Below are 16083 nucleotides of genomic sequence, written 5' to 3'. Positions count from 1 at the left end.
ACGTTGATAGGATTGTGCTTCTCAAAATAAGTCCCTGACGTTCTCTCAGATTGTTTCTCAAGGGGGGGTTCGGATCATAAAGGGTTCCTAGTTTCCAAAAAAGGGTTCAAATTGAACATAAAAAACGGGTTCTAATCGTTCAGAGAGCAACGATCTTTGAGAACCTTTAAGGGTTCTCCAATGGGACAAACAAACAGAAAACATGTCAGCTTCTGCATACAGCTGTGTTTGTTTTGAGGAGTGTACAAGCAGGGTTTCTGTTTATTACTGACTCTGATGTGTTCCTGAAGAAGGAAGGGTTTGTCAATTTATTTATTTACTTACTTGCTGACATATTTAATTATATTAAATGATGGCAAGGGTTACTATTTGTTTGTTTAGTTTATTTGCTTACCTACTTATTGACATATACCATGTGGTGATAATTGAAAATATTTTTATATACTGGTTTTTTTACCTCTGTCCATCCATCCGTATCTTCTTCCGAAACACCCTTTTTCTCAGCAACCACAAATCATAGCCACTTCGTACTTGGTACTGAGCTTCAGCTTGGGGTTCTATACCATGTATACCATTTTCAGGTCTGTCGCACATCGACTTCCTGTTTACCAACTGAATGTATTTACGAAACATATAGCGTGGATTTACAAAATTTTCCTAACACTTTTCTCAGCAACTACTAACTACTCTGCTCTTTACTTACTTGTTTCAGGGTTAATTATTTGTTGAAGTCAACATTCATAATAAGTGTCCTATTCCTTCAATTGCTTGCGTTCTGATATAAGGGAGAGCGGGGGGAATATGTAAGTGAGCAGTAGCTCACAGCTGATCTTGTTTACTTACTTACTCACATATATATGGGAGGTCCGTATGGTGAAATACCGTGACCGAGGTCTTGAAAGTACTGAGCGAGGTCAGTGTTCAAGGCCAAGGTCACGGTATTTCACCATACGGACTGACCTTAAGCTGGTAAATAATATATTTATTTTTTTCTTTACCAAATTCTAACAGAAAACGAGAGCGCCCGAAAGGGAAAACCGAGCCAAGCCGCCATTTTGAATCCTCATTCACGGCTGTAATGCAAATGGCTTCCTCCTCGGTATACAAGTGCACTTCCATGGCAGGAAAACAACTACATTTTGCTGCCTATGTAGTCCCCTATTTATACAAAATTGAGTCATTTAGGATTCAGCCATGTTTTTGCTCGGCGTTAGCAACAGTTAGAGGTTTTTAGCTTTCTCCTGAAATGCTTTCTTTTATTTCTTCTTCCTCAGGGTAGTAAAACTCGCTTTTGCTGTGAACACTGTCGTTATCGCTATCCATGCTGTAAAATTAATGCTATTCTCCTGAGAAATGCTGGCAAACATTTATAAGATTTTTGATAATCTTATAAAAAAAGATAAATGGTGACAAAAAATGCTACTACGTTTGTTGTTGTTGTGAATGAGCGAGTCGCCAGAGGTCCATAACCGGGGCCCACAACTGGGGTCCGTATCGTAGGATACGGACCCGCTTGCCAGCCAATCAGAGCGCAGGATTTGATGGAAACTGGACCGCGAAAAAAATAATTAATTATATTATATGGACACGAGTGTTTTACTGGGAAATACACCACTCATATTTTTCATCCGAGCTCCATCCGGGACATGGAGAACCAAAACCATGACATAAATCTCTATATGTCTCTCGTGAGGAAATCGATTAAGTGTTTTGATAAATTTGTGGACTTTTTGTTTGTGAATGTGTCGATATAATAAAAAGAAAATCACACGTTGGCTTGAAGATATGAAGTTTATCTTCTGGTGTTGAAAAACTCACATTTTTTCAGACGAAATACATCACGGATCTGAGTGACATATTTAAATAATATTGGCTGGCGTTGAGTGGTCTATCAGATATGTTCCATTCAGCTAGCATGATACTGAACCAATCAAAGATGAGTAGCTGAATGGAATATATCTGATAGACCATGGAAAAAAGCCAGCCAATATTATTATCATTATTATACATACACATTCCTTTTGAATGTTCAACACATCTTTCTCTTTCAAAAGTCTCTCAAAATCTTCCGTATTTAACGAAGCAAACCTGACGGCCATGTTTGTTTACAAATTGTCCCATTCGCTTGCTAGCGCAGAAGTTTTACGTCTCCGACATGTGACGTCATGTTGTCTTGACAACCATGCAATAGCGTAAACCATATTCAACGCTCATTCTCCATTGGGTAGAGTGACGTAATACATGTCGGATAAGTGATATGCTAACAATATTGCATGCTATCAAACCAAATGAATGGAACCTGCTAGAAGGGAATAGAACATGTTTTTATTCCATGGAAAAAGTCTCCTGGATGTATAATAATTCCCGATATTTCACTCTGATGATGTCACTCATAGTGTTTTCCCACTCACTAGACACGCATTGTCAAAATGGCGAACCGGTTCAAAATTAAAATCCTTTTGATTAACTTGTGGGTTGTTTTTTTTTTTTGTAGATGTGTCCATATAATATAAAGAACATTACACAGTGGCATGAAGATATGAAGTTTATCTTCTCATGTTGAAGATATGTTCACCACTCGAAGATACACTTAGATTTAGACAACCTTTATTGTTATTCAGTATGCAACAAGTGTACACCGAACGAAATTTCATTGCAATTTGGCTCAGCACAGAATTAAATGTGAAGTGTATTAAATTAAATTATGCAGCAGCAAAAGTATTATAAAGTACAACAGTATAAAGTGACCTGTGGAATTAGGAAAATGTTCAAGTATAAATAGAAGTTTAGAGTTTGGATTTGGAGTTCAGCAGTCTGGTGACCTGGTGGAAAAAGCTGTTACAGAACCTGGTGGTCGTGCACCTAATGCTGCGGAACCTCTTTCCAGAGGCCAGAGGGGAGAACAGGCCATAGTGAGGGTGTGAGGGGTCACTGATGATGTTTCTGGCTCGAAACATGCAGCGCCTTGGTGCAATGCCCTGAATGGAGGGAAGAGAAGTTCAGGACATTGCACCAAGGCGCTGCATGTCTCGTACACTTTGGTTGCACTTCATATCTTCATGCAACCGTGTAATATCCTCTATGTATGAAATAATGACAGAGGTTACAATTTATTTATTTTGTTTGTTTAGTTTATTTACTGGGCGGCACGGTGGTGTAGTGGTTAGCGCTGTCGCCTCACAGCAAGAAGGTCCGGGTTCGAGCCCCATGGCTGGCGAGGGCCTTTCTGTGCGGAGTTTGCATGTTCTTCCCGTGTCCGCATGGGTTTCCTCCGGGTGCTCCGGTTTCCCCCACAGTCCAAAGACATGCAGGTTAGGTTAACTGGTGACTCTAAATTGACCGTAGGTGTGAATGTGAGTGTGAATGGTTGTGTGTCTATGTGTCAGCCCTGTGATGACCTGGCGACTTGTCCAGGGTGTACCCCGCCTTTCGCCCGTAGTCAGCTGGGATAGGCTCCAGCTTGCCTGCGACCCTGTAGAAGGATAAAGCGGCTAGAGATAATGAGATGAGATGAGATGAGTTTATTTACTTACCAAGGTACATGCATATGTACTTATACGATGTGATAACAATGGACACTTTATTTATTTTTTTTATTTATTAAGCTGCTTTTATCCCCCGCTGGCTGAAAGGCCCGAAAGGGGATTATGTCATGGCGATTTCAGTCCGTCCGTCCCAGCTTCTGAAATCAACTCCTCTCACAATTTTTGGAGGAATTTCACCAAACTTGGCAAAAGGCTTTGTTATATGACAGTTATACACATATTGAAATTCCGTTTAATTTGGGCAAATTTTACCAGAGTTATGCCCTTGATTATGAACAAACTTGTACTTTGGCAATTTCATCAAGGTGTGCTTGCTTTCTGAAATCAACTTCCCTCTCAATTTTTATCCCCCGCTGGCCGAAAGGCCCGAAGGGGGATTATGTAGTGGCAATGTCCATCCATCCGTGCCGGGAAGGGTGCTCAGCTTCTGAAATCAACTTTGTAACAATTTTTGGAGGAATTTCATGAAACTTGGCAGGATTCTTTGTTATGTCAGTAATACGCATATTGTAATTTTGTTCAATTCAGTTGCATTTTACCAGAGTTATGACATTGTTGCCAGTGGCGGATATTGTGCTCTCAGAGCACTCTTGTTTTCTTTCCTTTTCCTGTGAAATGTGGTATATGTTAGTCTTCTTCAGTTTGACCCTCATCGTGATCCTCTAACTGTTGTGTGCTGTGCAGGAGGCGCTTGAGTCCAGGAGACTGACGGAGATTATAATCCCCTCGCGGCAGGAGAACAGCCATATCAAGCGCATGAAGAGAGACTGGGTTATTCCTCCCATTAATGTCCCAGAAAACTCCAGAGGACCTTTTCCTCAGGAACTGGTCAGGGTAAGCTCTCTCTCTCTCTCTCGCTCGCTCTCTCCACCTTACCCTTATAACCCTTCACACACTTCTGCACACACTCATGGGTGGATGATATAAGTCAGAGAAACCTGCGGCGATATCGTTTTACCATAAAGCCTCATATACATGTTCTATCAGAACCATACAACCCAGTTTAACTGTCTTCGCTCGTCCTACGCCTGCACGCATGGCTTGCCCCGCAGACAACATATAATCCCAGCACACTCCAGAGCACCCACACAGTTCACACACCCACACACACCATCTGCTATCACCGAGTCAAAGAAGCTTCCTTGACGGCAACGCAAGAGTGTAGCCGTGACTCGAGAAATGAATATTGGCAAAGTTGTAATTAATTTCAGCATGACACTGGAGAACTTAATCGGCCTTGAAGCAGCAGGCAAACACACACGAGTTGGGAAGAAAAAAAAAGTGTGAGGGTTATGGAAAGTTTGGGCACCGAGCAGAGTGATCGCTCCTTGAGGACTTTAATGAGTTCTGTTTCACTCCTGTATCTGTGTGTGTGTGTGTGTGTGTAGATCCGCTCAGACCATGATAACAAGGTGAACCTGCGCTACAGCGTGACTGGCCCTGGAGCTGACCAACCTCCCACTGGCATCTTCTCCATCGACCCCATCTCAGGAGAACTGAGCGTGCTCAAACCACTCGACCGCGAGCACATCGCCAGCTTCCATGTACGTATAGATTCATTCAAATAAATAAATGACATTCATTTTTGTACAGAAGCTTTTATTTAATTGACTCAGGCAAGCTGTGTGTTTTTTTGTGTGTGCGCGCCTCCTCTGTCGAGTTCACTCCCCGTGGAGAAAATGAAATGATGCTGAAAATGCAGCATCATCAATTCTGTAAATGTGTAACTTGACTTGTGATAAATTTCATATACAATACACGTCTCTTCAATTCAGGAAGTCAGAAGGCGGGGAAAAAAAAACATGGATACCTCAGTGTTCATCCCTTCTTCGCAAAGAGCTAGAGAGCTAATTGTGAACTGTAAAACTGTGAACTCTATAGATAGTCACTGTTATAGATTTAATAAGTGAATCTATCTGTTTGTTGATTTGACGTCACCTGGTGACCCCAGGGTTGAGGATAGCTTCTTGACCTTCTGAGGTTTCTTTGTTTTCAGAAGTTAGTTGAAGTTACACTGAACAGGGAGCAACTAGAAGAAAACATGGAGGTATGCATGAGAGAGAAGGGGAATGAAAGTCAGTCGGAGCAAGACGGAGTACGTGTGTCTGAATGAGGGTGAGGACAGTGGAATGGTACAGCTGCAAGGAATAGAGGTGGTCAAAGCAGATGAGATCAAATATCTGGGGTCAACTGGACAAAGTAATGGCGAGTGCAGAAGAGGACTGAAGAAGAGCATGTAAGCAGGTTGGAATGGATGGACGAGTGGGTCAGGAGTGATTTGGGACAGAAGGGTGCCAGCAAGAGCGAAAAGGGAAGGTGTACAAGATAGTAGTAAGAGCAGTGATGGTGTACTGTATGGTTTGGAGACAAAAAGACAGGAGGCTGAACTGAACTGGAGGTAGCAGAGCTGAAGATGTTAAGATTCTCATTGGCAGTGGCAAAGTTGGACAGGATGGGAAATGAGTAGGTATATTAGAGGGACAGGACATGTAGAACGGCTTGGCGATAAAGTGACAGAGGCAAGCTCGAGATGGTTTGGACAAGTACAAAGGAGAGATTCAGGGTATATTGAGAAGAGAATGCTGGAGATGGAGTTGCCAGGTAGAAGGAAAAGAGGAAGAGTAAAGATGAGATTTATGGATGTGGTAAAGGAGGACATGAGGACGGTTGATGCTAAAGAAAAAGATACAGAGGACAGGAGGAGATGGAGGGATGTAGGGGTGGGCGATATGGACAAAAAATAATATCTCGATATTTTTTAGGATTTTAACGATAACGATATTTTGACGATATTTAAAAAAAAACACTTGCTTAAAGATTACAGTAATTACAATGACTAAAAGAATCATTGCAGTGACACAAGTATTTAAGGAAAAGCCATATTTATTTTCTTAAACAACTTTAAATTAATAAAAATGAATAATTCAATTGGCAGTTCGTAACGGCAGCAAACATTCTAATCAACCGTCTCTGACGGCAGTACGGGTCTGCAAATATCCCGCCTGTTCCGCTGCCAACAACCAATCATATGTCGATCTGAACCAACAGCTTTCCAATCATCTTGCAGCTTCGTGCTCCGCTGTCCCTCTCCTGCCGTTATAGAAGTACTGCGCCTGCGCAGTGTCAAAATAATCCACGAGAAAAGTGGATTTTAAAGCTTTTTCTGAGTCATGAGAACCAACCTAACACTCAAGTATAATCAACTTTTCATGGCGATTTCAATCATATGCTCTTCGCGACCGTTAGTTTTCACAGAGTCCAGTATTGATATCTCCCCATTCATGTTCAGAGGGTCTGGTCTCACTAATCCGAAAAAGATGCCTGAAAGTGGCCGGCGAGTGACCGCACTTGGCCTGATAGGAGCCCGTCACAGCTTCTTCTTCTTTGTTTTTTTTCCCCCCTCAAAAAAAAACGTAAACTACAAGTCAAAGTTTTTCAGTATAACAATAATAAAGAAAAATGTGCTCAATTTAAAATGTATTGAAACTATTCGAAATCGGCTGATCGGTTCATTCATTATTATCCGTGAGTACAGAAACACTAGTAATAATTTCTGGATCATTGCTATAAACGTGGACTAATATTTCTTGGGAACCAGTGGGTTAATGACATGGAATGAACCAACTGACCAATCGCATTTTTTCTTCAGATGGTATCTGGGTAAATGAGCAGCTGTCTCAGCCAATCACATTTTATTGCTGGATGGGATCATATCACGACATCTTCCGGTAGATACCCGAAATCAGCTTTGTGCGTTGTGAGGCCAGCGGAGCAAAAAAAAAAAACCTTTTAATATGCTGAGCAATGTTTGATACATTTTGGAAAGTTGTTTTGGTTGCTTTATAGGTTTCTTAGAATATTTAACTCATCACGTCTGTGCTGCTCTCCTGGGTTGCTAGAAACAGTTGTGTTGCCCTGGCTTGGCGTATAAAATGTGTGCCCCCCCAAAGCAATTCAAGGCCCGTCCGTCAGTCCATGTCTGGCGCCGGGTCTGCTTCGCTCTGTATTGATTTTTGGCGGCTTAATTAAAAAAACTCGATAATGCAAAATTACACATCGTCAGAACAACATTCACGATGACATCGCAGACGATACATATCGCCCACCCCTAGAGGGATGTTATCCGCTATGGAGACCCCTAATGGGAACAGCCAAACAAAGAAGAAGAAGACTCCATTGCCAGGTAGTTGGAAAGAAGATGGAGTTGCCAGGTACCGTAGAAGGCAACAAGGAAGACCAAAGATGATATTTATGGATGTTATGAAGGAGGACGTGAGGATGGTTGGTGCTAAAGAAAAAGATACAGAGGACAGGAGGAGATGGATGGACATTATCCGCTGTGGAGACCCCTAACAGGAACAGCCAAATGAAGAAGAAGAAGACTCCATTACCAGGTAGTTAGACAGAAGATGGAGTTGCCAGGTAGACGGAAAAGAGGAAGACCAAAGATGAGATTTATGGATGTCATGAAGGAGGACACGAGGACAAGGTGCTACAGAAAAATGTACGGAGGACAGGAGGAGATGGAGGGATGTTATCCGCTGTGGAGACCCCTAATGGGAACAGCCAAACGAATAATAATAATAATAATAATACTCCATTGCCAGGTAGTTGGAAAGAAGATGGAGTTGCCAGGTAGAAGGAAAAGAGGAAGACCATCTCATCTCATTATCTCTAGCCGCTTTATCCTTCTACAGGGTCGCAGGCAAGCTGGAGCCTATCCCAGCTGACTATGGGCAAAAGGCGGGGTACACCCTGGACAAGTCGCCAGATCATCACAGGGCTGACACATAGACACAGACAACCATTCACACTCACGGTCAATTTAGAGTCACCAGTTAACCTAACCTGTCTTTGGGGGAAACCGGAGCACCCAGAGGAAACCCACACAGACACAACATGCAAACTCCGCACAGAAAGGCCCTCGCCGGCCCCAGGGCTCGAACCCAGGACCTTCTTGCTGTGAGGCAACAGCGCTAACCACTACACCACCGTGCCGCCCCAAGAGGAAGACCAAAGATGAAATTTATGGATGTGGTAAAGGAGGACACGAGGACTATTGGTGCAAAAGAAAAAGATACAGAGGACAGGAGGAGATGGATGGACATTATCCGCTGTGGCAACCCCTAACGGGAACAGACAAAAAAGAAGAAGAAGTCAGAGTTACATGGCTTGGTTAAACGCACAAAAGCTTCTTTTTTACTTTACAGTTTACTGTTGGAAAAATAGGAGTATAAAATTTGTAAAGTATAGATGGTGTAGAACCCTACACCATCACATCTCTAGTTTTAAGTACCCTGCTTTACGACAGTGAAGCATGTACTACTTATGCCAGACAGGAGAACTGCCTGGAAAGCTTTCACTTTTGTTGCCTACGATGGATCCTTGGCATTACATGGCGAGATAAAGTCACCAGCATCACTGTGCTGGAGCAAGCCGGTTCCAAGAGCATGCATGTCCTTCTTTGCCAGCGCCGTCTACGTTGGCTGGGGCACATGTACCATATACAGGATGGCCACATTCCAAAGGACATCATATATCGAGAGCTGGCCACAAGACACCACCCAGTAGGGCTTAACTAACAGTCAGAGGAAAGAAGCTTAACCATGGCCTAATAGTCAAAGAAGCAGATTTGGGACCAAAGGGTTACCGGTTTGATTCCCTAGACTAGCAGAAATGGCTGAAGTGCCCTTCAGCAAGGCACCTAACCCGCAACTGCTCCCCAGGCTGCTCTGGGTATGTTGTATGTCACTCTGGATAAAAGTGTCTGCTAAATGCCTGCAATGTAACCAACAGTCAGAGGAAAGAAGGCAACGCAGGAACAAGAGACAGCAAACTCAGGTCTCCGGTCTGCACTCCAAGTTCACCTGCAACTTGTGTGGATAAGACTGTCACACAAGGATTGGACTGCTGAGTTACTCCAGACGCCGCTCTTAGCAGGACTGACTACTGCCATGGCACTATCATTATCTTGCAAGATAGAAGGATGCCTACGAGAATTTGTAGCAAACTTCATGTAGGTTGGACAGTTAGCATCTACTGGTGCTTCCTTTCTTTACATTACCCCTGCACCTTTGGTTCTCTGCCTTCTCAATCACCAGCCTTCTACAGCTGCCCACTTAGCCATGCCCACCAAGCACCACTGCAGCATCCAGTTCGCCATCAGCTCTCTCCATTTAGCCACATCCACCACCTCTTCATACCCACTGCACACTCCACTTAGCCCATCCCCTTCACTTCTTTGCAGTCATCCACTTACCCAAGCCCAACAACTCTCAACACCCATCCACTTAGCTCCACCCCTCGGCTCCCTGGAACCCCACACCACCACATCTCAATAAACATCTACAAAGCCACACTTATTTAGTTCTCTGTGGTCATCCACTTAGCCCCACCCCCTTTTGCTTGCTAGAACCCTCTTTTTAGCCACACCCCTTTACGTTTTGACTCCGTCCTTTTAGCCCTGCATTCTTATCTTTCTGCAAATGTCCACACAACCCTACCTATTTAGTTATTTGTAGTTGTCGACTTAGCCCCACCCCCTCAGTGCTTTATAAACATCTGATTTTTATAATTGGATAAATTGCTTTGTTATTGTTCGTGGAAGTTAGGATTCTGTTTTGTAATAAAATGTACAGTTACTGTACAGATTATTTTCTAATATACCTATTCTGTAACGATGGCATATGGACTTTGATGTCACAAAAGAGAGCCAGGATAAATGAGAGACGTTTTCCACGATTTCTGCATTTTATCGAACGAGTCATGTTTGCCTACATGGAGATGGTGGAACGAGACGCTTGCTCTGTTTATACCGTATACAGTGAAAGATTATTTTTTACCGGGAGGGCGGGTTGGCAGGCTCTCTGTTTGACACGTACATTTGTTATGTGTGTGTTTTACGCTGCCCATTTCAGTGCGACTTAAGGCAGTAAAAATGAGGCATATTCCTCGCCAGCTGAAAATGGAGCACGCATCGACACGGCCGTATCTGCGAATTTACTGCCACAATTTCACAGTTAGAAACTGCATCTTCAAGCATTACTCTCAGGAAAGTCTCACAGAGCTCATGGGTCTATGGCATTTCAATTAACACCCCCCCCCCCCCCCCCCCCACACACACACACACACACACGCAGATGGGTAGATGTTCATTTATATCATTTAAGACCTCGCATAATTTTGCAGTCTGAGAAAACGATGGTCTATAGGAGCTTATCTTCACGTTGAAAACTACAAAGTGTGTTTGTGTGCGTCTGTGTGCGCGTGCTGCATAATAGCACATTATGATTATACTGCTACACATTGCAATGGTAATATGCCTGGTAATGCATTTCAACAAACTGGTAAGGGTCTAATGTGTCACATTTATTAACACACTCATTGGACTAAATGTTCAGGGACCATAAAATATTTTCATTTTTACTCACTAATTTGCATATTATAGTCTTTTGAGATATCTGCATCACTCAAGCAAACAATCAAAAAAATTTTGAGATATACTTGGTGCAAAGATATGAATTTTATCTTCCAGTGATATATTTTTCAACACGAGAAGATAAACTTCACATCTTCACACCACCGTGTAATGTTCTTTATATTATATGGACACATCCACAAAAAAAAAAATATATGCAAGTTAATCAAAAGAATTTTAATTTTGAACCGGTTCGCCATCTAGTCAGCGGGAAAACACTGGGAGTGACGTCATCGGAGTGAAATATCGGGAATTATTATACATACAGGACACTTTTTCAATGGAATAAAAACGTGTTCTATTCCCTTCTAGCGGGTTTCATTCATTTGGTTCAATAGCATGCAATATTGTTAGCATATCGCTTATCCTACGTGTATTACGTCACTCTGCCCAATGGAGAATGAGCGTTAAATATCTCATCTCATCTCATCTCATTATCTCTAGCCACTTTACACAAATTACTATTGCAACAACACATCATCAGTATGGTAAAACTAACCTGTCTCACGACGGTCTAAACCCAGCTCACGTTCCCTGTTAGTGGGTGAACTATCCAACGCTTGGTGAATTCTGCTTCACAATGATAGGAAGAGCCGACATCGAAGGATCAAAAAGCGACGTCGCTATGAACGCTTGGCCGCCACAAGCCAGTTATCCCTGTGGTAACTTTTCTGACACCTCCTGCTTAAAAGCCAGAAGGATCGTGAGGCCATGCACTACAGGGTCGCAGGCAAGCTGGAGCCTATCCCAGCTGACTACGGGCGAAAGGCGGGGTACACCCTGGACAAGTCGCCAGATCATCACAGGGCTGACACATAGACACAGACAACCATTCACACTCACATTCACACCTACGGTCAATTTAGAGTCACCAGTTAACCTAACCTGCATGTCTTTGGACTGTGGGGGAAACCGGAGCACCCAGAGGAAACCCACGCGGACACGGGGAGAACATGCAAACTCCGCACAGAAAGGCCCTCACCGGCCACGGGGCTCGAACCCGGACCTTCTTGCTGTGAGGCGACAGCGCTAACCACTACACCACCGTGCCGCCCAGCGTTAAATATGGTTTACAATATTGCATGGTTGTCATGACATGATGTCGCACGTCAGAGCTGATGCGAATATCCAATGAGAGAGTTTTCTGCTGCACATATGCAGAAGCATTTTGTTCGCTGGCGGTGCCTGCAGTAAATTGAAAATGCCATAAGATACGTATTACACATAAAACTTCCGCACTAGCGAGCGACTGTGACAATTTGTAAACAAACATGACAGCCAGATTTGTTCCATCAAATGTGTATGTGTAGTAATAATAATAATAATATTGGCTGACCTTTTTTCGCGGTATATCAGATATAGCACTTAACACCAGCCAACATTATTTAAATATGTCACTCAGATCCATGATGTATTTTGTATGAAAAATGCGAGTTTTTCAGCACGAGAACATAAACTTCATATCTTCAAGCCAACGTGTGATTTTCTTTGTATTATATCGACACATTCACAAACAAAAAGTCCCCAAATTTATCCAAACAATTCATCGATTTCCTCACAAGTGACATATAGAGATTTATGTCACGGTTTTGGTTCTCCATGTCCCGGATGGAGCTCGGATGAAAAATACTAGTGGTGTGTATACAGTATATATTGTGTGTATATATTGTGTGACTACATTCTTTTATTTATTTTTTAAATAAACATTTGGAGACATGTACCCCTACAGATAGGGGGCAATAGAGAGCACCAGAAGAGGTTGCGTCTCAATCCTTACTGTAACACTTGATCCACTACGCACTTTCTGGACTGCTTTGTCCACGTGTCCCAGTTGTCCCTCAACTTCGTTTTCTGTAATACCTTTAAATACGATTTTAAAATAAGAACACACCTGTAGTTGATAGTAAGCACAAACACGGGTGAAGTGTTATCCATCTTTAGTTGTCCACTTAGTCCAGGGGTATTCAATTAAAAGTCACTGAGGTCCAGTTATTAAATTCTGTCCAAGTAGAAGGTCCGAACTGAAGTCCAGCTTGTGTCTTATAGCCTTCTCCTATGTCCACATTTTCATAGGGGTTCAACAGTATTTATTGTTCATTTCCAATGCAGGAAATGAACTGAGTGCACAGCTATCTCTTTTACCATAAATAAAAGTAGTCCCGGGGCGGCACGGTGGTGTAGTGGTTAGCACTGTCGCCTCACAGCAAGAAGGTCCGGGTTCGAGCCCCGTGGCCGGCGAGGGCCTTTCTGTGTGGAGTTTGCATGTTCTCCCCGTGTCTGCGTGGGTTTCCTCCGGGTGCTCCGGTTTCTCCCACAGTCCAAAGACATGCAGGTTAGGTTAACTGGTGACTCTAAATTGAGCGTAGGTGTGAATGTGAGTGTGAATGGTTGTCTGTGTCTATGTGTCAGCCCTGTGATGACCTGGCGACTTGTCCAGGGTGTACCCCGCCTTTCGCCCGTAGTCAGCTGGGATAGGCTCCAGCTTGCCTGCGACCCTGTAGAAGGATAAACCGGCTAGAGATAATGAGATGAGATGAGATGAAAAGTAGTCCCAGGAAAATAAATTCAAGGCCTTTATTTCAGATTAAAGGGGAACAGAGGGCAATATATAGAGTAAATATAACAATAAAACACACATTGATGAACCTTATTCAAGACTTACAAAAGTTTTTTGTTCTAAGGTTGGAAAGTTATAGTGTTTTGAAAGTAGCTCGAGCAAACTATTTCCGCAGTTTGAACAGCCCGCCATGATATTAATTTTATCCAATCAGAATGCACGTTCATTTTCCCTGCGTAACACTCATGACGTATGTATGTGCCCAGTTGTGTTGGCTCATTGAGGTTGGGAATAGCACGTGTGAAATACCTGTTTCTGCCTCTTGCGACGATTTCGCAAGTCCACGGGTGGAGCCTATCTCATTGCGGCAAATAAATTCTGCTGGACTCGTGAGCAACTCCACGTTACATTTTCCGCACGAGCACCACGCCGTGTCACCTGCACGCAGACGCTCTGCCCCACGCTCGCCACGCCCATGGTCAGCATCAGTCTCATCCTCGCCGTCATCCGAGCTTTCTTCTCATTTCATCACCGGAGTCGAGAGTATCTCTCCTAGGTTCAAACTGGTACCCTTCTAAGCCATAGCCTGCTTGCAGTGTGTCTTGCGGGATCTCTTCGTATGATTCGACAGAGCTGTCGCTTTCACTTGATGCGCCCGACGCCATGATTACACGCTTATCTCCTCTATTTCGGAGAGTTCCGCTAGTGCAGTGGGTAGCGCTGACGTCACGGTCTTTTAAAAATGGCGACTCTTGTGCGGTTTAGCGTATAAAGTATTATATTTACAATTACCAAGATATTTCGTTGTTTTCTAGTATATAAATTTGATAGAATACTTAAGAATACGGGGCGGCACGGTGGCGTAGTGGTTAGCGCTGTCGCCTCACAGCAAGAAGGTCCTGGGTTCGAGCCCCGGGGCTGATGAGGGCCTTTCTGTGTGGAGTTTGCATGTTCTCCCCGTGTCCGCGTGGGTTTCCTCCGGGTGCTCCGGTTTCCCCCACAGTCCAAAGACATGCAGGTTAGGTTAACTGGTGACTCTAAATTGACCGTAGGTGTGAATGTGAGTGTGAATGGTTGTCTGTGTCTATGTGTCAGCCCTGTGATGACCTGGCGACTTGTCCAGGGTGTACCCCGCCTTTCGCCCGTAGTCAGCTGGGATAGGCTCCAGCTTGCCTGCGACCCTGTAGAAGGATAAAGCGGCTAGAGATAATGAGATGAGACTTAAGAATACGTTACTTTGTCACATCAGCAACCGTATATATTATATTTTATACCCCTTTAAAGAAAACAGAAACCTCAGAATAAAATAAATAAAAAAGTGCAAACAGAGTGGAATAACTCCTTTTTCTCTTAAATTAAAGAGGTCCCAACCTGAAGAATTGACTACACTTCAAGTAAAAAAGTCAACTCAGAAAACATTCACTAAAAAGTGCAAACAGAGCGTTGACTTCACATTTTCTCTTCTTTGTTCTTAAAATAAGGAGGTCCCAGCCTAAAAAAATGAGGGCCTACTTTTCAAGAAAAAAAAGTCCATATCTTCAGAAAACAAGTGGCTTTTTGGGGGGGAAATGCAAACAGAACATTTTTCTTTGAACTTTTCTCTTTTAATTCTTCTTTTACTCTTCTTAATGAGAAAAACGGGCATGTGGCTGACCTGCCAGTAATTTAAATCTTGGTTGGAGTGCCATTCTCATGCAGATATGTAGGTGTTCATTGTTGAGCCTAGAACGGTGCTTGGTTTTGACAATGTTCATAGTGGAAAAAGCTGACTCACAGCTGTAAGTCGATCCAAACATAGTCAAGGTGTGCAGTGCTCCTTTGATTAGACCAGGGAACACACTCCAATGTGTTTACAGTATGTTGCCCCAAAATCCACGCTACTTTTAAGGAACATTCGTTTGCACGTTGCTGGGCTGTAAGTGTATGTGTGATGAGTCGGGTAGACCTGTCATACTGTGCTTGCAGTTGGGTTATTTTGCGTGCCCTCAGCTCGGACTTCAGGGGATAACTTTGCTCAAAAGAGCTGTGCTTCGTTTCATAGTGGCGCTTCACGTTGCCGCTTTTAATTAATGCCAGGTTTTCAGAGCATATGAGGCACACTGGTTTGGAACTGCTCGCCGGAAGAATGAACATATATTTCTCCGTCCATTCATCTTTAAAACAACGATTTTCCTTGTCTACTTTCCGCCGGCTTTTGGAGCAAGCCATGTTGTCTCGGTTGGTTGTCTCTGAACTTAACTCTCTTCCTCTCTGCTTGTTGCTGTGCTGTGGCGCGCTGGGTAAACTAACGATTTTATTGGCTCAACTGAGTGAAGCTATTGTCGTATTAACTGGAGTAGCAGCGCCTGCTGTCAATAGCCACGACCGTCCAAAATAATGCTTCATGAAAATTACTTAATCTCGTGAATTTACCATTGGTCACGGGTCCAGACAGAACCATCACTGGGTCCGGATCCGGACCGAGGTCCGCCATTTGGTGATGCCTGACTTAGTCCCACCCTTTC

The 16083-nt window shown here is 43.3% G+C and overlaps 1 protein-coding gene across 1 annotated transcript in view; it reads left to right on the top strand.

Annotated features, from left to right (window-relative positions):
* LOC132878816 (cadherin-2-like) overlaps nt 1–16083 on the top strand; it is a 246737-nt gene that overhangs the window by 172314 nt on the left and 58340 nt on the right. The window contains exons 4-5 of the mRNA XM_060913690.1: nt 4230–4379; nt 4934–5089. Coding sequence (XP_060769673.1) covers nt 4230–4379; nt 4934–5089 — 306 coding nt within the window. The remainder of the gene's footprint in view (nt 1–4229; nt 4380–4933; nt 5090–16083) is intronic.

This window comes from Neoarius graeffei, chromosome 1, assembly GCF_027579695.1.
Source record: "Neoarius graeffei isolate fNeoGra1 chromosome 1, fNeoGra1.pri, whole genome shotgun sequence".
Classification (NCBI taxonomy): Eukaryota; Metazoa; Chordata; class Actinopteri; order Siluriformes; family Ariidae; genus Neoarius; species Neoarius graeffei.
This window is presented reverse-complemented; position numbering and strand designations above follow the sequence as displayed.